General features: G+C 35.4%; 1 protein-coding gene across 2 annotated transcripts; it reads left to right on the plus strand.

Annotated features, from left to right (window-relative positions):
- Window positions 1–1,551: 1,551 nt before the first annotated feature.
- On the plus strand, window positions 1,552–21,018 carry LOC123717758 (succinate--CoA ligase [ADP-forming] subunit beta, mitochondrial). 2 transcript variants are annotated; one of them, XM_045673916.1, is made up of 11 exons: window positions 1,552–1,689; window positions 2,107–2,301; window positions 2,369–2,439; window positions 2,514–2,676; window positions 2,972–3,112; window positions 5,541–5,667; window positions 7,785–7,928; window positions 9,598–9,725; window positions 11,385–11,537; window positions 14,101–14,241; window positions 20,830–21,018. In XM_045673916.1, exons 1-11 carry the CDS (start codon window positions 1,624–1,626, stop codon window positions 20,914–20,916), a joined length of 1,416 nt encoding a protein of 471 aa, XP_045529872.1. In that variant the 5' UTR covers window positions 1,552–1,623; the 3' UTR covers window positions 20,917–21,018. The 2 variants fall into 2 exon arrangements, with proteins under 2 accessions (XP_045529872.1, XP_045529873.1); XM_045673917.1 differs by lacking the exon at window positions 20,830–21,018 and having other exon boundaries at window positions 14,101–14,329.
- Window positions 21,019–21,359: the final 341 nt, after the last annotated feature.

Consider the following 21,359-nt stretch of genomic DNA (forward strand, 5'->3'; position numbering starts at 1 on the left):
CTACCGTATTCATTATGCCTACGCACTATACGCCTCTTGGATATCGTGGCGAAGCTACGGCAACGCCATCTGTCGGTTAAAGGCGGCAACTCGAGTTAGTTTTTCTCATAGACGTGAACATATGTTCCGCATTGTTTTCAATGCTTGATAGCTTGCTTGATAGCTGAACCAATCTGTATTCCGGTTATGAAATTTGTGCGGATGTCGTGACTGCTTTATTAGTTATTTAATTAGAATTTGGCCATTCATGAGCTGTTAATAAATAAGTAAACTTAAGATATAAACGTTAATTTTAATTTTATTTTTTAATGAGTTAGTGAGCAGTCAAGATTATTAAGAGTTAAGACCACTTTGTCGGCTTTGTTTGAGTTGAACGACCCCTTCTAATACCATGCTGTTCATCACAGATACACCGGTCAATACTTTGGAAATTATGAGATAGATACAAGACAAATCAAGAGAGCTTGTAAAAACAAGATGAACACAAAAATAAAAAATGTGTGCGTGTACGTAAGAAGTGAAACTTCTTTATGACCTTATTTTTCGAAAAATGATCAACTATATGCAACTTTACAAAAATTGGTTAAATAAATAATGAAAAAAAATAAAGGAATAATGTGACGCATAACCGAAAAATGTGTCGGTATTTTTTTTACAACGCCGATAAAGAACTGTCACTTCAATAATAATAAACAAGATGAAATGCAGATAGGACCGTAACTTTTTCACTAAGATCTCCATATTTATGTATATAAACAATACATCAGCTACAACACGAGACCCTATCCATTGTTTAGGAATTTTTGTTGAAGGGATCTATTATAGATTAGGGATAACGATAATATAAACCTACATCGCTTAACATAGGTGGGAGAAATCGTGTCTGGCATTCAGCTTTACTTAGGCTTCGGGGCATTAGTGTATGCAATATGACCTGGAGTGGATATGCCGAGATGCAGATTCAAACTCCAAATACTTTTAGGGATTATGTTTCGCATTTATTTAGTGTCACCCTAATTTCACCGAAATAAAAATTTGTTGGGGGCAATACTTATTAAATTAGATTATGGAATAAGATTCCGATAGATCTATACCGCTCTACTCAAAAAAAAAGATATTTCAAAATATGTATTTCACATTTAAAAATAATATCATTAAACAGTAATTAAACTTCACGACGAAGCCAGCCTGGACGAAACCTACTGCCAATCCACTTAAATTAAAGCACGACAAACATTTATGTCTATTCTAATGTTTGTTTTTATTCTGATCCTAATGATGGCCTTAGAAAACAAAGCACCAACACATTTCTTCGGTTGAGATTTTAGCGGTTCCAATTCAGTATGATAAAATAGAGCGAATTAAGCAAGGAAAGAGGGTGTTACTAGAGTTTGCTTGTCTTCAATTAAACTGTATATCTTATAATTTGATTATTTTAATACTGACCATAGATAGCCATAACTTTTTTTTGGGTATAACCTGTAAGATAATAAAAATCATCATATATAAAAGTTATTAAGAAAATCAGAAATGTGCATTGTCAAATAATCTGCCAAGAACTTGCCAGGTTCTGTCAGATCGCTGCCACAACTTTTCAGATTTTAGAGTTTTAGTACAGGGAAAATGGCGACTTTACTTCCTCGTTCTTTTAATTTTGCTGAAACTGTTTTGCTAAAAAATGGAACCAAGGTAGGTACGAATTTTTTCTACTATTACAGGAAATTTTGATATAACTTTCTATGTCAAATTTAATTATTTTAAATCCCAATTTAATACTAGAATTTTTTATTGACCATTAATTTAAAACCCTTTCTCTTCATGATTTGCTAAATGAAAAGAAACAAATTTTATCTTCAGAGTACTTTTACTAAAGTAAAACTCTTTGTGAAAAGATTTGCAGTTTATGTAATATTTATATACTCGACCTTGTCAGAATTATACCTTGTAGTCCTTACGTCATCTTATACATATGTTTATATAGTCTATTAGACTTATTAAAATATATTTAAAAAATGTACGTGCCTAAACCTAATACTTCAAAAATTCTCATAGGTAAAATAATGTCTATGTACAAATTTATTGATTAATCTCTCTCTACTCTTTTAGTTATTGGCAGCAACTTCAAACAAAGTTCCAAGCAAACAACAAGTTCGAAACCTAAATGTTCATGAATATGTCAGCTATACATTACTCCGCGATAATGGTATCCCAGTTCCCACGTTCAATATTGCTAAGACAAAGGACGAGGCAGTCAAGTTTGCCACTGAACTTAATACCAAAGATATTGTTTTAAAAGCTCAGGTAACACTAAAACAAAACACAGTTTATTTGTGTTGAATAAAGAATACTTAGTTCAAAAAGTTTTTAGGTTCTTGCTGGTGGCAGAGGTAGGGGTTCATTCAAAAATGGCCTTAAAGGCGGTGTCAGAATGGTGGACACGTAAGTGCATATAATTATTTAATTAACTAATAATTTAATTGTAGAAATACATTATATTTTTTTTAAAATTTTAGACCCGAAAAGGCTGGAGATATTGTAGGCAAAATGTTAAAACAATACTTGGTCACAAAGCAAACTGGAGCCGCAGGGCGTATTTGCAACATGGTGATGGTTACAGAGAGAAAGTTTCCCCGCAGAGAGTATTATGTTGCTGTAATGATGGAACGAAGTTTTAATGTAAGTTTGATTTAATAGGATTATAAGAAAAACATCAATCTATAATGAACATAGTTTATTCAATGACTTGAATTGAGAGGACTCTGAACCCTCTTTGCATTAATGCATATAAAAAAACTTTGAAGTTTTTTATATCCATTAATTAAAAGTTATTAGCAAAAGTAAGCAGTAAAAAGGTTTACATGTCATAAGTGTGTCTTTATATTACTCATAACCTTAATGAAGGAAGGAAATATTTAGAAATTGTAGATGTAAGAGACCTATTATGTATCCATATAATAATAACCATTTACAGGGTCCAGTGATTATTGCATCATCACAAGGTGGTGTTAACATAGAAGATGTAGCTGCGGAAAATCCTGAGGCTATCACATATGAGCCCATAGACATTATTAAAGGCATAACTGATGACCAAGTTTGCCGTGTTATTGAAAAGGTAAGCACTACAGTCTTATAGTTTGTGATCACATATTTATCTGTCTAACAAGTAACATTTATATTTTTTTTTTACTATTTTCATATGTATAAATACACTTTCATCTGTTCTAAACACAGCTAATTCTCTTAGATGGGGTAAATTTATTGTGATAAAGATGATAGGGATGCATCGATAGGCATATTTGCTGATATGATACTCTTATAGAAATATCGACTTGATGCCAACGCTTATTGAATTAAAATTATATTAAAGTAAAAGATGTCAAGATTGGTTAAAGTTTTTAATTTTTATTAAAAAATATAAACAGTCACTAACTTTGAATAAAGGTAAAGTTAAGTTATTAAAATAAAATAAATACCAGTTATTAATTAAAATTAACATTGATAAGATTTTTGTATTTCATTTTGTATCGTAAAAATCGGACTAAGAGAGAGACAACAAACTGAATAACACGCGGGGATTCCTAGGATAGATAGTTCGTGTCTCGTTTTCAACGAACTAGTTCAAACAGTTTCATTTTAATATTTGAAAAGTATGGTTGTATTGGCAATTAAAATATCGCCGATGGTATATGGGTATCGGATAATACTTAACATCTTAATATATTAGGTCCTTACATATGAAATTGGCGTTTTGTATGGGAGGAACAAAGAGTCGAATATTTTTAAATATAATATATTTAATTAATCAAAGCATGAACCATTGTTTTCTTTGCACTTTTGCCATCTAATAGGTAGGTCATTGATCCCTTTACTTAAAAAAACCAGTCGGACGGGAATAAATTAAATCTGTGAAGGCGATTTGGACTGCCCCATCAGAGTTAATTTTTTTCCCTTGCAATAAGTTGTCCAAATTTCGAAAAAAATGGTAATCTGTTGGAGCAAGGTCCGGGGAGTACGGAGGATGTCTTAGACATTCCAATTGAAGCTCTTCTAATTTGGTAGCCGTCTGTTGTGCAGTGTGTGGTCTAGCGTTGTCGTGAAGTAGCAGTGGCGTGGAGCGATTGACCAGCCTAGTTTGTTTAGCCGCTAGCTTTTCCATCATGGTTTGCAATTGCTGACAATAGACATCAGCCGTAATAGTCTGGCCAGATTTGAGAAAACTGCAATGAACAATACCGGCACTAGTCCACCAAACGCTTACAAGTACCTTTTTTGGGGATAATTTTCGCTTGGGGCAGGATTTGGCTGGCTGGTCAGGATCCAACCATTGCGCTGAGCGCTTCCGATTATCGTAAAGAATCCATTTTTCATCACAGGTAATGATTCGGTTTAAAATACCTTCAGTCAATTCGTGAGGTACCCACCTTTCAAGCTTTTTAATCTTCCCAATTTGCTTCAAGTGAATTAAAACAGTTTTATCACTAACACCGCAGCCTGCTAACTGCTAACCTGCTAGCTAACTCGGACGTGGTTTGCGATGGATCCGCTTCCACAATAGCCTTCAGTACTTCATTATCAACTTGGGTCTCAGGCCGTCCACGGGGCTTGTTCTGCAGGTCGAAATTTCCAGAACGACCAGATTTTTGTGTTTTCTTTTGCAACATGACCGCCATACACATCATTCACCCTTCGAGTCGTTTCCGCAGCACTAGTGCCACGGCGGAACTCGTACTCGTAAATAATGCGTTTTCCATTTTGTAAAATGAGTGACGCAAACAGAAAAAAACAGAAGGAAAAAAAATTAATGACGGCCATCGAAGCACAAATACATGAGTAAATAGCTGTATAAATTTGAATGTGGAATTCCTTACCAAAGAGGAGAACATCGTGAGTAAAGTGGCCAGTACGAAATACGCCAATTTCATATGTAAGGACCTCATATATAAATTTCCTGTTACGATGTTTGTCCGCGATGTACTCCTAAACTACTTAACTGGTACACTTAAATTGGTACACTGTGAGCAGTCTGGTCCAACTTAAGAGATAGGATAGCTTAGATCTTTAATTATAGTCGCAATTTTATTTTATTGCAAATTATTTGTCTATAATTAATTGACAGGCACAATTATGTCTTAACTGCAAAAGTTTTTAACAGATGTCGATACTTTTCGACTGGATTGAGTAAGTAATCAGGAGATGGCACTGCTATGGTAAACCCACAAACGTGTCATAAACTACAATTCAATATCATGATTACCACGTGTTATTGAGGCTGAAGTATGAATTAAATTTATTTTGTAGTAAACGAAATGTCGTGAAATTTAATTATTTCTATTTAATTTTAGTGTCAGCATTGCCAACCACGTGTCACTTAGACCGAAGTGTAAATATAATTCAAGTTATAGTGACGATAATACAGTGAAATTATTCTTTCGTGTCACAGTATTAAGGCTAACTAAAACCACATTAAGGAGAGACGACGTTCGCGGGGGCAGCTAGTTTATTATAAATTCAGTTCAAATTAATGAAATTACCTTTTTTAGATTGGTCTACAAGAACACTCTGCGGATGCTGCCGATATGATTAAGAAACTGTATGAACTGTTTCTGAAGAAGGACGCTCTTCTCATTGAGGTCAATCCCTATGCGGAGGATGCTATATCAGGAAAATGTAAGCATTAGAAACGTAGATTTTTTTTTATAGAATGGGGCAAACGGGCAGGAGGCTCACCTGATGTTAAGTGATACCGCCCATGGGAACACGTAGAAACTAAAAAAAACTAATTTCTATTTCGAATTTAATAAACTCGTTACCAGCTACACTTCTTACTAATATAAAAAGAAACATTATTAAATTTAAATTAAAAAAAAAATTACATAAATCAAACAATTATAAATTATGCTAATCAGACATTATCGACATGTTAGAATATAAGAACTCATCTGTTTTCGAATATAGGAACTCACCCGTATACGAATATAAGGACTCACCTGTATTCGAATTTAAGAACTCATCTGTTTTCGAATATAGGAACTCACCCGTATACGAATATAAGGACTCACCTGTATTCGAATATAAGAACTCACCTGTATTCGAATTTAAGAACTCATCTGTTATCGAATATAGGAACTCACCCGTATACGAATATAAGGACTCACCTGTATTCGAATATAAGAACTCACCTGTATTCGAATTTAAGAACTCATCTGTTTTCGAATATAGGAACTCACCCGTATACGAATATAAGGACTCACCTGTATTCGAATATAAGAACTCACCTGTATTCGAATTTAAGAACTCATCTGTTTTCGAATATAGGAACTCACCCGTATACGAATATAAGGACTCACCTGTATTCGAATATAAGAACTCACCTGTATTCGAATTTAAGAACTCATCTGTTTTCGAATATAGGAACTCACCCGTATACGAATATAAGGACTCACCTGTATTCGAATATAAGAACTCACCTGTATTCGAATTTAAGAACTCATCTGTTTTCGAATATAGGAACTCACCTGTATTCGAATGAGAATTCTAGTCAAGAACAGGTTCCTTGCATCGGCTATCTATGGCGCGTCAGTGTTTAGATTTGTTTATGACGTTTTACGTGCAATTTTAAATCGTTTGAATGGTTTGATTGTACTCTCAATGCCAGAGGGCTCGCGAGTGCGTTGCCGGCCTTGTTTAAAGTAGATTAAAAAGGAAGCGTGGTCTATGACGGATCATTGAAATGAAGAAAGTTGTTCTTCATACTTTCCATTAGATACTTAACTTATTATATAAGATTATGTGAGACGGAATAAGATGAGAAATGTTTCATTTCTTTTGATTTATTATCACAGTATTAATTTAAACTGAAGATTATTAGTTGCGTTTGTTAAATGTATTTTGAAGGGTTTAAGATAATTATTTCTCACTAAGTATATTATAATATTCAGTTGAGGTAATATACATTAGTTAAAAAAAGAAAATTATGCAATCAGATATTTTCACATTTTGAGCGCTGAAGGCCAGATTGTGATTTGAGATATGAAAATTCGCGCGGCAGCCAGTTATTGTTATTATTTATTTGTTCAGATAAAATAATCCATCATTATGTTAGTATAAACTTACAGACTAGTGTTAGTATATTATTATAAAGCTAAACATAAAAACATAAAACTCATGAAGAATTCTACACACCAGATCTGAACCGACAAGTGTACGCACAAAATGCCTAATGATATGCGAAGACAGGTCATCAGCCACACCCTTCAAGATGCTGTTCCGACCTCCCAATACCTGGCTCAATAGCGATCCTATTTTAATTCTAATAATAACCCAGAAATCTGTACAGGCTTGGGCGAACATTTTTTTTTCTTATAAAACTGGGGGCAAACGGGCAGGAGGATCATCCGATGTTAAGTGATACCGCCGCCCATGGACACTATCAATGCCAGAGGGCTCGCGAGTGCGTTGCCGGCTTTTGAAGAATTGGTACGCTCTTTTCTTGAAGGACCCTAAGTCGAATTGGTTCGGAAATACTTCAGTGGGCGGCTGGTAACACATAGCGGTGGTGCGCGGCAAACATTGCCTTGAAAAACGCTCAGTCGTGGAACGTTGGACGTCGACGTGATAAGGGTGGGATTTTCGTATTCTGCCTCGACGTCCGATGATGAAACTCAGCTGCAGGTATTAATCCGAACAACTTCGAAGCACTGCAGAAGTGAGGCAGTCCCAAGAGCACCCAAAAACGTTATTGTATTGAATAATGTTTTTTATTATAAATAAATAATTTCTTTTAGTCTTTTGCTTGGATGCCAAATTCCGGTTCGACGATAACGCTGAGTTCAGACAAAAGGATTTGTTCAAATTGAGGGACACCACGCAAGAGGACGCCAAGGAGATCGAAGCCGCCAAATTCGATTTGAACTACATTGCCCTTGATGGTGAGTTTAACTATATATGTTTCATATACGTTTATATGTCTGTACTTTTCTTTCATAAGAACGTTATCCTGACAATAACAAACACAACAAAAAGAGAATTAACGAAATCGCTCCAGCCGTTCACGCGTGATGCCGTGACCAAGAAATAGGGATTAATTTATATATAGATAGATAAATTAAAAACTCTCGTTAAACTTAAACGAATCAATAAAGCTTTTTTATAAATTTGAATGATCCTAATCCTTGGCATTGATTTGCTCGAGTTCAAACAATTTGTATGATTCAAAACTTAGCGATTAAAAAGAGTGGCGAAAAGATTCTTGCCCGCTTTACGAACTGGTAGTAAATGTAAATTTAGAATCAATTTAACATCTTATCTGTTGACGTACATAAGTTTACTTGGTTACCTATATGAATAAAATTATTTTGAGTTTGAGGTTGTATCGCTTGGGGAATAAAGTAGTAAAAGCAAAATTTACAGAGTAAATAAAAATGTATAATTCGACGATTTGAACATTGTGATTATGTATCTAGTGTAAATGGTTAAAAATTACTAAATGTACATTGTATTGTCTTTTCTTCAAAAAACTTTTACACATTTAAGGAAAACACTTTATCAACGGATTGCAGTTATATATTATTATAAACTTATAATTATTTTACATAGTTTTAAAGTTTTCCCAACTCCGGGGAAATAAATACAGATAATACAACTTTCTCTACAGTTGTGATACTTTTTGACGTTCAGCACCTTTTGTCTTCAGTCACCGTGACCACGCACGCTCTAAAGCACGCGATTAAATTACATAAAATAATTATAGGTTATAATAATACTTAACTTAAATCCGTTGAAAAAGTGTTTTCTTTAAATGTACATTACCGTAATCTAATTACACTGAAGAGCAAAAGTTTTATGGTTACTGTTTAAACGTCATTACCGACGACACAGTAATCGCCTATTACGACGGTAATTTTGACGAATGTCTAGAACGTAATTAACAGTATTACCACTATTCGCGGATATATTATTACGTTGGTGTAACAGAGATATATTATTTTATTTGTTTTGCAACTTGTATTAATATTTATGATTATTTTGGTAGAATTAAAAAAAAAACAATGGCGCAAAAAGGTTGTACCTTTTTAGGTCTGCGCCTCAGATTTCTGTATTCTGTTTCATGATCATTCTTTCTGTGCCTGATGCACGCCGTCGACTTTTTGGGTGGTTTCCTCACGATGTTTTCCTTCACCGATCGAGTTAATGTTAAATGCGCACCTAGAAAGAAAATCCATTGGTGTACAGCCGGGGATAGAACCTTCAACCTCAGGGATGAGAGTCGCACGCTGTAGCCACTAGGTCAACCCTGCTTTGTATGGTTACATAACTCGGCTCATTAACAATTTGTTCTATAGACACTATTTCTTAAATGGTTGTATGATTACGGACACTACGTGGCCAGTGATCAAATTTATATGTGGCGTAAACTACCAGAAAGTCGCTTCTGAATGCGTAGTTCTACAATCCCCTCCGGTAAGGTTTTTTACTTTTGACTTTTCCCAACTAAATTCGGAACATTATTCTTGAACGCTCCCATAGCTACTTTTGTTTCTTAGCCACAGCTAAAATAGTTTTTAACATATAAAAATGGTCTGAAATTATTATTAATAGGTAACATTGGTTGTATGGTGAACGGTGCCGGTCTCGCGATGGCCACGATGGACATCATCAAACTGTACGGGGGCGATCCAGCCAACTTCCTTGATGTTGGTGGTGGTGCTACTGCGCAGGCTGTCACCGTAAGTGGATTTGTTTAAAAGCGTTTCGTACTGGTAACCGTAAGTCCGGCAGCCTTGAAATAAACAAAACTTAAGAATAATCCGGCTTTTTGAAGGTACAACTTTCAAAAACGGTTCAGTAGTTCCTGACATAGAAACAGTCTTGGCCTGTTTTTTTATCGGCAAGTGGGCAATGATGCTGCCTTTTGTGCTTATTGTTACTAAAACGCGATTTAGTGTGGATATTACTGGAGAATTAAGGATTTTAAGTGTAAATATTACTTTAGTTGAGGATTTAAAGAAAACATGTTTTTTTTATAATACAGAGCTTTTTGTAACCGCGCCAACTTATAAAGAACAAATACGACGCAAACAAATTAGTTCTATTTTTAAAAACAAAAGAATTTTATTTTATTATTAGTATCTATGGTCTGCGCTTTCCCTGCCAGTATTTATTTTCCTTTCAAAAAGATGAGATGTTTTTAATTATTATTATCTGTGATCTGGGTTGTCTTATTTATTTTCTTTTCAAGGAGAATGTATTGCATTATTACTATTTCTTGAAAACCCCTCTGACCAATTTAATATATTTTGAAGAACAAACGTGACCTATATAAATGCCTTCTATTTTTAAAAACGTCATTCACTTTTTTATATGTGATGGCTATGCCTGCCAGTATTTTGTTCCAAAAATTATATATTGCATTATTTCTATACTAAAAATCAGAAACCAGAATATTTGTACAAAATTTTATATCTTTCATAGTAATATGATAAAAACACGTCAAACGGTATCTCAGTTCTTTGAACCACGCCTATGAACTTTGTTCGAAGATTAATTGCAATCAAACGTCTTAATAAACCGTTATCGTTCAAACTCCATTTCCTGTTTATACAACACTTATATAGTAGACTAGATATAAAAAAATAACTATTAAATGACAGATCAATACAGATTAAAAATTAGAATATAGAAACATAATGTTTCTTGACTTTTTTCATAATACGGGGCAAACGGCATGTTAGAAAGAAGTTTCTGACAATCTGCCTTTACTAAAATGTATATACATTATTACATACACATTAATTAAAGAACATTTTAAAATCAAGTGATTATGCGAGATGTTTGTCTTTACAAACCCCAATAATAACTAGGTAATAATTATTCAGTGGTACAATGTGTGCCTAGGTATATATTTGAAGCTGAGAGTTGTTATGAGCGTGCGTTGTGTTTGTGTTTTTAGAAGCTCAAAGTCATACTTAGGCCCATGTAGACAATTCTAGTAGCGTAATTTTTATGGAATTTGCGAGTTTGTATCTGGATAGTTTGACTACCTCAGGATCCATAGATAAGAGTTGAAGCGAATACTTCGTATAATAAGGCGATATTTGTGCTTTATACTACACGTGTGTTCGGTAAGAGAGAAGTGAGATATTTAGCACTAGAAAGACATCTGTTTGGAGATTTGAGATCGACTCGTTATATTTAAAAATATACAATCATTTCTTAAAATAAAATCTGATGCAAATGCCACAGATTATGTCCGAAAAAAAAATTGTCTATGCTAATCAATATCAAATTATCTGCAAATAGCCTCATGGCTTTTACCCTACGAATATATTAATATATGAATATTAATCAGCTAGTGTGTTTATCAATATTTAATTTAACAATTTCAGGAAGCGTTCAAAATCATTCTGTCCGACCCGAACGTGTCGGCCATTTTGGTGAACATCTTTGGAGGTATTATGCGGTGTGACGTCATCGCTGAGGGTATAATCAACGCGGCCAAGAACCTTGACATCCAAATTCCGGTCATCGTTCGTCTACAGGTAATATTAGAAATTATAAAAAGGCAGTATAATTATACAGGCCTTTGATCTGTTTGGCCACGAATGTATGGATTTACGCACTTTCCAAGGGAAATTTCGCCATAGCTCCAAAGATATTTTTAGTTATCCAATGTCGCCGTGTTTTTAGAGCAGGCCATGGCCTCTAAAACTGACCATAATTTGAAGTCTAAAGGGTTGAGTTCTGGGCTAGATGAGGCATAGTCTTCGGCTCTCATAACGTCCGTAACGTTAGTTTCAAGACAGTCTTGGTTACGCTCCCCAAGGCTTCGTGCCTTGCGTTCAAGTATTACGTAACGAATTTGGGGGGGGGGGGGGTCCTCTTGTAAAACGTTACGATGCGGAGCGCGGATGAAAGATGAATTTCACGTTATTGTTAATATTACTTTCCACTTACTAGTACTTTACACCACATAATGGTAAAAAGGGTCACTGGGGGTGGTCACGAAACGTTTTACTATTGGATACATTCATGGCGTGGGGGGGGGGGTTAAGAATCTTCAAAAATTGCGTGACGTAATACTTGATCCCTTGAGACCAGGTGCAGAATCCTGCTGGAAAGTCCACGGTATATTTTTAAAGAGTGCTGCTATTACTGAGAGCTTTCACCAAGATACATTTTGGCTGAAGGTTTCACTTTCACAAAAATGTAGTTTTGTTACTCCTGCCTTGTTAGACATGCCAAACCATCACTGACGCAGGATGATGATCACGTTGTACCTATCCGACCGTTTGAACAGCTTTAGAACTGTAACCGTACTTTAAAATTTTGCGCAGTTGCTCATTGTAGTGATTCTTCAATTGTGATTTTTTTCGGTGGATATTTCCGTGCTTTCCTCTTGCTTAGCGCGGATGGAAGACGCATTGATCCATCCACTCTCTTTCATTGTATATACTTTAGGGCATGTCCTGTATATTGGCGATAAGCACTGAGCTTCAGGTCTTGTTTTATAATACGCGGGAATCTTAATTTCTCGCCTCGACGAATTCTGGATTAGCAGCATTAAGAGTCTTTGTAGTTTTGACAGCACGCGGCAGCCCTGACCTTCTCTGGTCTTTGAGAGATATCGAAGTATTGTTGTATCTGTTGATAGTACGATATACGGACATACGGCTGATGAAGCTTTTGAAGTGTTTGGAATATGACCGACGGCTCCATATCCACTTTGTGCAAGGCGATCAAGGCAATCCTATTTTATTTAACACTCCATTCCATATTGCATTTGATAATAATGACGTAAAAATATGTAAAATGGCGCAAAATCGTAAGAAGTTTTAAAAATTATATACGTGTTCCAAATTCAAAATAATCAAAAAGATGAAAAAAAAAGTTTTTATATAACAGTATTTATGGTAGAGCAGTGTTGGCTTCAGCGTGCGACTCTCATCCCTGAGGTCGTAGGTTCGATCCCCGGCTTTGCACCAATGGATTTTCTTTTGTGCGCATTTAACATTAGCTCCGACGGTGAAGGTAAACATCGTGAGGAAACCGGCTTGCCTTGGACCCAAAAAGTCGACGGCGTGCGTCAGGCACAGAAGGCTGATCACCTACTTGCCTATTCAATTCACAAACGATCATGAAACAGATACAGAAATCTGAGGCCCAGAGCTAAAAAGGTTGTAGCGCCATTGATTTTTTTATTTATGGCCAGACTAGTTATATAGAATTTCGGTACGGACGTAACTTATTATGAGAAAAATATGCCAAATCCCAGAAAGCTCTTTAATATACGGACATTTATATATTTAAAAATGACTGCAATTTCGTGTTTACACTGCGCCATGACGCAATTGCACTTACTGCGACGCGCTTTAGTGTATTAATATTTTTAGAGATTTTATGCAATTCCATTCTGTCATCTGCCAATGTTATTCAGAACCGGCGCATACTGAATGTTGTCGATACTATCGACATATTTATATGTTCACAGATCGAATTCACAGTAGCGATATTGTGTTTAATATGTGTGTTATGTGTTTAATAATAATGATAATAATAAAATATGTTTATTCATTTTAAGTACAATTTCATTACAATGTGTAAGATTTGGGATCCCTTTTAAGTAAAAAATAACTGTGTCAGGGTTTCCAGCTCTTTAACAAACTTAATTATACATTCCTTAAAATATTTAATTTTTATATAATTGTGTTACATCTTTTATATTTTTTTTTTGGTATTAATTTTAAACTGTTAGTCACGCTTGAATGCATAAGTGAGTGTGTGTTCAAATGTGTGAGTGAGTGAATGAATAAAGTCTGTACTACATACTAGGCCTCAGAAGAAGCTCCAACTCTGCGTAGGGTATGTTCATGAGCCAGTCCTTTAGTCGTATTTTTAGATTGTAGACGGTGAGCGGATATTTGTAAAGCAGCCTTTTTAATTTATTATAGATACAGTCTGCTTGCATATTGCGTCTGGCAAAGTCAGTCCTTACGGTCTGACCGACGACAACATCGTGATTTCTTTTCTGTTTAATATTATATATTATTTTTCTCGACATCGTATTAGTATAGTCTGTATTTCTAAAATAAATAATTATTCCAGGGCACTAAGGTCACCGAAGCCCGTAAGTTGATAGCCGAATCCGGTCTACGCATAGTTCCACGTGACGATCTGGACGAGGCGGCCCAACTGGTCGTACAGCTCTCGGAGATTGTGGCCTTAGCCAAGAAGGCCGGAGTTGAGGTCCGACTTCAAATACCTAAATATATGATGTAGACTTCGCGTATATAAACTTGGCTGTATCCACTTCTAAATATTGATTGCCCTATCCTATTAAGGATACATATTAATGTATCATGGATCTGTAGCTCTACAATGAGTTTGACAAGTATTAAAAAAGAGATGCGCTTGCGTCGTTTTGCCTTAAGTTAACATTTACAATAGAAACTCATCTCTCATAATTTTAAAGCCAAAAAATACGTTTATATGAAATGTACAGCCTTCGCTCAGCCAAAAATGTTGTGTACGCTTCTGCAATATGTACAGCCTCGCAAGGGATATAACTGTACAGGACGCAATTCGTACAGTCTGGCATTACAGTATAATCCCTTGAAATTTTCATAAATTTATCAAACGAATCTTATCACTCTAGAAATAAAATCATTGAAACTAAATTTGTGTTAGAATATGGAGCTGAAAGTTTTTCTGTTTTTGTTATAAAATTTGTTAGTTTTTATAGAGTTTATTAATGAAATGTTATAAATCTTGATACAGCCAAGTCGGAGCACCATAATTTTGGTATTCACCATAATTTAAATCCAGTAGATTAAGAATTATCAGGCAAATCTCTTGAACATTTAAACTGAAAATTTATTCAATGTGTAGAGAAAGCTAAGTCATTTTTCAAATTTTTTATCTACGCTGGTTGTCATAGTAACGATAGACGACATTTGACATCTACGTTATATTAGTTATCTGTTCCCAAAAACACACGTCATCGATCAATGTCACTGTCAGGCAGTTGTCAATGTCAAGAAATTTGCCGACGCTACAATCATGCTTCAGTGTATACTCTCGAAACTCAGTAGTTTACATGTTATTTATTTTTCATTAAGTTTAGTCAGCCGTACTCGGAGTTGGCAATTAAGTCAAACTTAAGAAGGATTAACTTATCGGGAACTATGCCGTCTTTTAGAATCTATAATTGAATTGACGGCTCTGAGTATAAATTGTGTTGTTTTTTGACATTACGTGTAACAGCAATAAGTATTATTATTACATGTTCCTTTGTAGATATCATTAATTTAAAGTACAATAAGTGTAAGTGATATTTATTTCTTGAATGATGTAATCATGTAATTAAAGTATAACTTGAATCTTTGTATTTTATTATCACCCTAGTGTACTGTATTAGGGTGCGTTTAAATATTACGTAACGCATATGGGGGGGAGGGGGGGCGTGTAGGTATCTGTAGTATAGAAAATGGATTGACGGATTCCAAGTTTTATTTGATTTTTGCGATTGCGACCATTTTTACTATGTCTTCGTACTATAATTTAGTTCCAAAATCAGGAACGTGATATACAATAGCAAAAAAACTGCATTTGGTATCCTATTCTGCCCCTAACACGCTTGAGAAATCCCTAAATCTAGGGGGAAATCCTCTGATCTGGCAACACTGGGGGAGGGGGTCATCTTGTAAAACGTTTCGATGCGGGGCGGGGATTGAATTACGCGTTATTTTTACTATTATTTTACACTTTCCAGTACTTAACACCAATGCTAAGTTTTAGGTATAAAGAGTCACTGGGGAAAGCGTTTCATGGGCGTTGGGGGGTTGTCAAGAATCTCCAAAAATTGCGTGACGTAATACTTGAACGCTCCCTTTGTAATTAGAATGAAACATGTAGCATCACAGGTACAATCACGTAGATGACGTCATACATTAAAATCCGCTATCGAAGTATTTCCCGCTCAGCCTATATACGAACGGGCCCTCCAAATCAGTTTAGGGTACAAAAAGCCCTCACCAGATATATACTACGTACTTCACTGACTCCACCCCGCCGGGAAAAGGCCCATTCCGGCTGAGCTATAGTCTCCAAAGCTCAGCTGAACTGTCAAAGCCCTTCAGGCCAACAGCGAGCGAGAAAGAAACAAATTGGACTTTCGGCCAGAACGATTGACAACAACTTCATTTATATTAAATGAATCAACCCAAATGCAGTTCTAAAATATATATCTGTCAAACGAAAGTCAAGTTAATGTTTCAATAAGGCCGAGTCTTTATGAAAGGGACAGTTTGGTTATACAATGTAACAAAGATTGCTTCTATACTAAACACTATAGAATCTTTGCTCACGGGCTACACTTAATGAAATATGTATTATCATTTGCCGACTATATCCCAAAAATATAAAAAAAAACATTTTAATACAGCACATGGCTCATTATTTTGTCTTTAAACGGACTACATATATGGCTTGACTTGTACTTATAACCAAAATAAACAAACGAACACAGCCCTTCTCGAACGAATCGTGACAAACTTCACGTAGCACGAAAAAGGGATACACTTAAAGCGAGACAGCAATAATATGGCCGAAAAATCGCAGTTTCGATTGCAAAGCGATCGTTCCGGCTATATGGTTGGGACACTAAACATTCAGACAGAAAAAAAATATTTCGCAATATATTCCGGCCATACTAGAAATATTGCCGAGTCTAGCTGTAAATGCTGGCTGATGCTACCAGCCACAGCCTTACAGCTATACATTTTCGTGAATTACTGGCCCCCTCTTTTTTTAATTTTACATCTAAACTCGAACGTGAACATTGCCGTAGATGTGTAACATATTTGCTGTTACGAAAATTGTGTTTTCTGAAGATGAATTTATCGGGGAACTTTCATCTCATGAGGAAGGCCATCAATGTGTTTGCGAGCACGAGCTGTCTGGCATCCCATCGAAAACTGATCTCAGATCTTGTTTACCAACCGCAGACTCGCTGGACCTATCAAACTTCCCAAACTCTTCAACACAATAAAGGATGATATCAAATATGTGTGATTCTAGACAGTATCTGGAAATACAAATCTGGAACAAACTAAAGAATGAAACGATCACCTATCAAGGCTAGGCGTCAAATTGTATAAGGGACAAAATAACATTATGGTTATACACTGTCGTAATTAGGACAATGTTTACTTATCGGAAATCACGAAACTAGGATGCTTCCAGAGGCTCGCCTTGATGCAGCGACAAGAGCGTAGCAGACGAGAGGACTGGTCCCCAGTCGCCTATGAATTAAATATGTTTATGTATATGGATATTATGAAATTTCTTAGTATATATATGCGTATAAGAAAAGGTCGCGCACCACAAGATTTTTTATTAGGAAATTTATATACCTTCATCTGAGTTTCATCATCGGACGTCAAGGCAGAATACAAAATATCAACCGTATCACCTCGACGTCCGTCGTTCCACAACTGAGCGTTTGCCGTGCACGACCAATATGTGGAACCAGCTGCCCACTGAAGTATTTCCGAACCAATTTGATTTAAGTCCTACAAGGAAAGGGCGTACCAATTCTCAAAAGGCCGGCAGCGCGCTTGCGAGTCTTCTGGCAGTGCGAATGTCCATGGGCGGAGGTATCACTTAACATAAGCTGAACCTCCTGTAACATAAAAATTAATATTAAAAAAATAAGTTTGCCTAAGTTGCCAGCTGGTATATGAAAACAACGTTTAACAACAGCGACGAAAATAGCCCTGCAAATTGTACCTCTAGATTTTACACACAGCATGAGGCGGCACTAGCTGCCATCAGATTTATGCAGCCTATGTGGTAAAAACCCACTACACACAGCTATTCTTAACAGTTCGATGGAGTATCGATCGGTCATAGTTGCGCCATGTGATAGGATCGTATATTTTCAACTGGAAATATCATGTACAAATGATGGAATACGATCAGTCGAGTCTAAATACTACTACACACACACATATCTACAAATAACTCACACCGGCTTAGTCATGGCATATGATCTCTTGATCTCAACATCCTTTAAGCACACACAGCTCGATTTTTAACGTGAATGGGTCGCAACGAGTCACACAGAGCCGTACAGCAGTTAAAAATTGATAGCTTCAGTATTAAATTCGTATCTGACAGATCAAGTACTAACTAAACAATAACCCTAAAGGTGGTACAATAAAAAAAACAAATCATTTTTTGAGAGCTCTAGCGACCAACAATTAACTTTTAACTTGGAGAATGTTACCGTATCAAAGTTTAGTACGAATTAATTTGTATTTAAAGTTTACACAATATTCTTAACATAAGTATAATATACGTTTTTGAAAAAACCAAAACAATAGCATTCCACCCCCGTCAAAAAAAGCCACTTTCTCTAAATTTCTCTTTTAACAACCACACAATAGAACAAGTTAACGTATTTTCATTACTAGGTATAACAATAGACACAAACATAAACTGGAAATCACACATACAAAAAATAAAATCAAAACTATCAAAAATTTTATATGCTTTCCGGGAAATTAAAAAGACTACGGACCTGAAAACCGCTCTAACTACCTACTACGCCTATGCGCATGCATGGCCAAACTACGGTGTAATAATGTGGGGAAATAGCACCGACGCACCAGCACTATTCACAACTCAAAAAAAGTTAATTCGGATCATAGTTAACATAGAACAAACAGACAGCTGCAAACCACATTTCATAAAACTAAACATTATCACTCTACCCTCATTATACATATTGGAAATCTGTAAATTTGCCCATACACACAAAGAATTTTACACCACACGCGAAGACATACAGACAAGATATACACTTCGACACAAAAAACGCCTAAACCTACCATCTTCCCGATTACAAATACATGCATCAAGCCCACTAGTCATGTCAATCAAAATTTATAATAAACTACCGGAGACACTAAGAAATGAAAAAAAGATACATATATTTACAAACAAACTAAAAAAACTTCTTATACGTAAATGGTATTATAGCGTTAATGAGTACCTAGAAGATAAAAATATAGCTTAATTTCATGATTATTAATCCCTAAATATACAAAATTAAATAAATAAAAAAATGTTATTCTATGTAATTGGTACTAGGCTGGAGTGTAAAGTTTTATGTGCTATTTTTTATTGTGTTGCTATTAGCTATGTTATATAGGTTTTGTAATGCCTTCTTTTGCTGTGCCCTAACAGGGTCCATAATATTGTACCTAGCTTTAAGCCTCATAAACATCTTTTGTAACGTTATGGAATGCAAATAAATACATGAATACAATACGTATTACGATTTTGTTCCCTTCGGAGTGGTGTTCAAGTGGACAGGCGCTAATTAAAGATTTAAGTTGGCGCGTGGGAGATAGTTCCAGTGACTCCAGAGCTGTTGCTTTCGCTCAACAGATATATATAGCAATACAGCGAGGAAATGCTGCCAGCGTTAAAGGTCTACTGCCACCAGGACCAAACTTTCAAATTGTTAATATTGTGTACAAACGTTGTGTAATGCCAAAATATAACTTGGCGATTAAAAAGAGTTGCGGAGAGGTTATTGCCAGTTCTTCTCTTCCGTTCTACGCCCTCGATTTGAGGACTGGCAGTAAATGTAAAACTAGAAAGAAGCATTTGAAATATTGTACGGTTCCTGGGTCATCAGGGTGATTTAAATAATAGAGGTTTATTGATTTACTCTATATTAACGACTCGCGTGTTACAATAGAATATGAGCGAAATAATGACGTGCTTTGTACCGAATGAATACAATTTTAACAGTCAAAGAGAGGCAACGTAGGCAACGTCTGGCTATGCTCTCGGGGTGTAACTCTCATGATTTAGTTAATTGTTATGAAACGAATAACTAATGTAGAAGAGAGTGCCTACGTCTGGCTATGCTCTCGGGGTGTAACTCTCATGATTTAGTTAATTGTTATGAAACGAATAACTAATGTAGAAGAGAGTGCCTACGTCTGGCTATGCTCTCGGGGTGTAACTCCGACTATTTGGAAAATCATCACGCTTATAAGTGGTCGAAAAGTACAGCCGTGGCACGTACAAACATTCCTATGTTGACGATTTCCTAATCGTCATGCTTGTAAATGAGCAACTTGTGCGAGCCTTGGCGCGTACATAGGGATCATCACGCTTATAAAACTAAGAAAGCCTGAGTGAGGAAAATGTACAGCCCTGGCTCGTACAAATATATTTATTTTTTTCCCTTTCATTAGTGTACATTGTGTTACCTATATGAATAAATGATTGACTTTGACTACATTTAATATGTTTAATAAATAAGAAATATATTAGGGATGCATCTAATACCGATATATGGGCGATACTTTGGCAAAAGATACTTTTCAAATTTGGCGCTTACCAAATAAAATAATGTTATTCAAAGTTTGTGACTGTTTGTATTTTTTAATAAAAATTAAAAGCTTTAACCAAACCTGATATATTTTACCTTAATTTAATTTAAATTAAATAAGTGTTGGTATTGGTATCGACAATATTTCTATAAGAGGTATCTTATCGGCAAAACGTCGATACATGCATAATATATTACTAAGCAGTATATATTTCATATGTATTATATTTTGAATTGTGATTCATGAACCATAAGATAGCTTTTAGTTTTTTTTTATTATTTACTTAATATTTTCATTTTGGATTAAGTTTGGTAATTGTATAATTTCCAGTGTTGTATTAGTTGAACTAGAACGCACCTAACGTCTAGCCTAGACATAGACATGTGCTAAACATTCAGTTTATTTTTTTTAATATATCCAGGTGGCCATTTCGATGAGTAAGACCTCGGGCGGAGCGAAAGGCCATGGCTCCGACCCGTGTGGCGGTCGTCGAAAGAGAAAGAGATGAAGATATATTTTCTTACTGTGCTTATTTTATATACAGTCCTTGTCATATAACCTTTACACAACCGTAAGATTTCGTTAAAATAAAGTTTACATATGAAATTTATATATTTCTTTAAAATAATTAAAACCGGTGAGCAGTCTTTTAGACGGGCTGCTCACGATGTTTTCTTTAGCTGTTTTAGATTAGAAAAATCTTGGACTGCTGTCGTTGTATTATTGTATCTACACAATAATTAAGTTATCGGCTTCATTATTTTTATAACACAATGCTCCTATTTTAGCGGTATAGTAGTTTTTTTATACTAGGTACATTGTCTTCACTAGAGATGCAACTGATTCCCATATATCGGCGATACTTTAATTGCTGATACAACGATACGTTGCAGAGCATACCTGTTTGATAAAAATTGGAAAAAAAAATCATTTACTGTAGTATACTGAAGT

Source organism: Pieris brassicae, chromosome 13, assembly GCF_905147105.1.
Source record: "Pieris brassicae chromosome 13, ilPieBrab1.1, whole genome shotgun sequence".
Classification (NCBI taxonomy): Eukaryota; Metazoa; Arthropoda; class Insecta; order Lepidoptera; family Pieridae; genus Pieris; species Pieris brassicae.

Coding starts and splice junctions, on each gene's coding strand:
- LOC123717758 (XM_045673916.1), top strand. CDS start 1,624: ATGGCGACTTTACTTCCTCGTTCTTTTAATTTTGCTGAAACTGTTTTG. Junction 3,113..5,540: donor TTTGCCGTGTTATTGAAAAG/GTAAGCACTACA, acceptor TACCTTTTTTAG/ATTGGTCTACAAGAACACTC. Junction 11,538..14,100: donor CGGTCATCGTTCGTCTACAG/GTAATATTAGAA, acceptor TAATTATTCCAG/GGCACTAAGGTCACCGAAGC.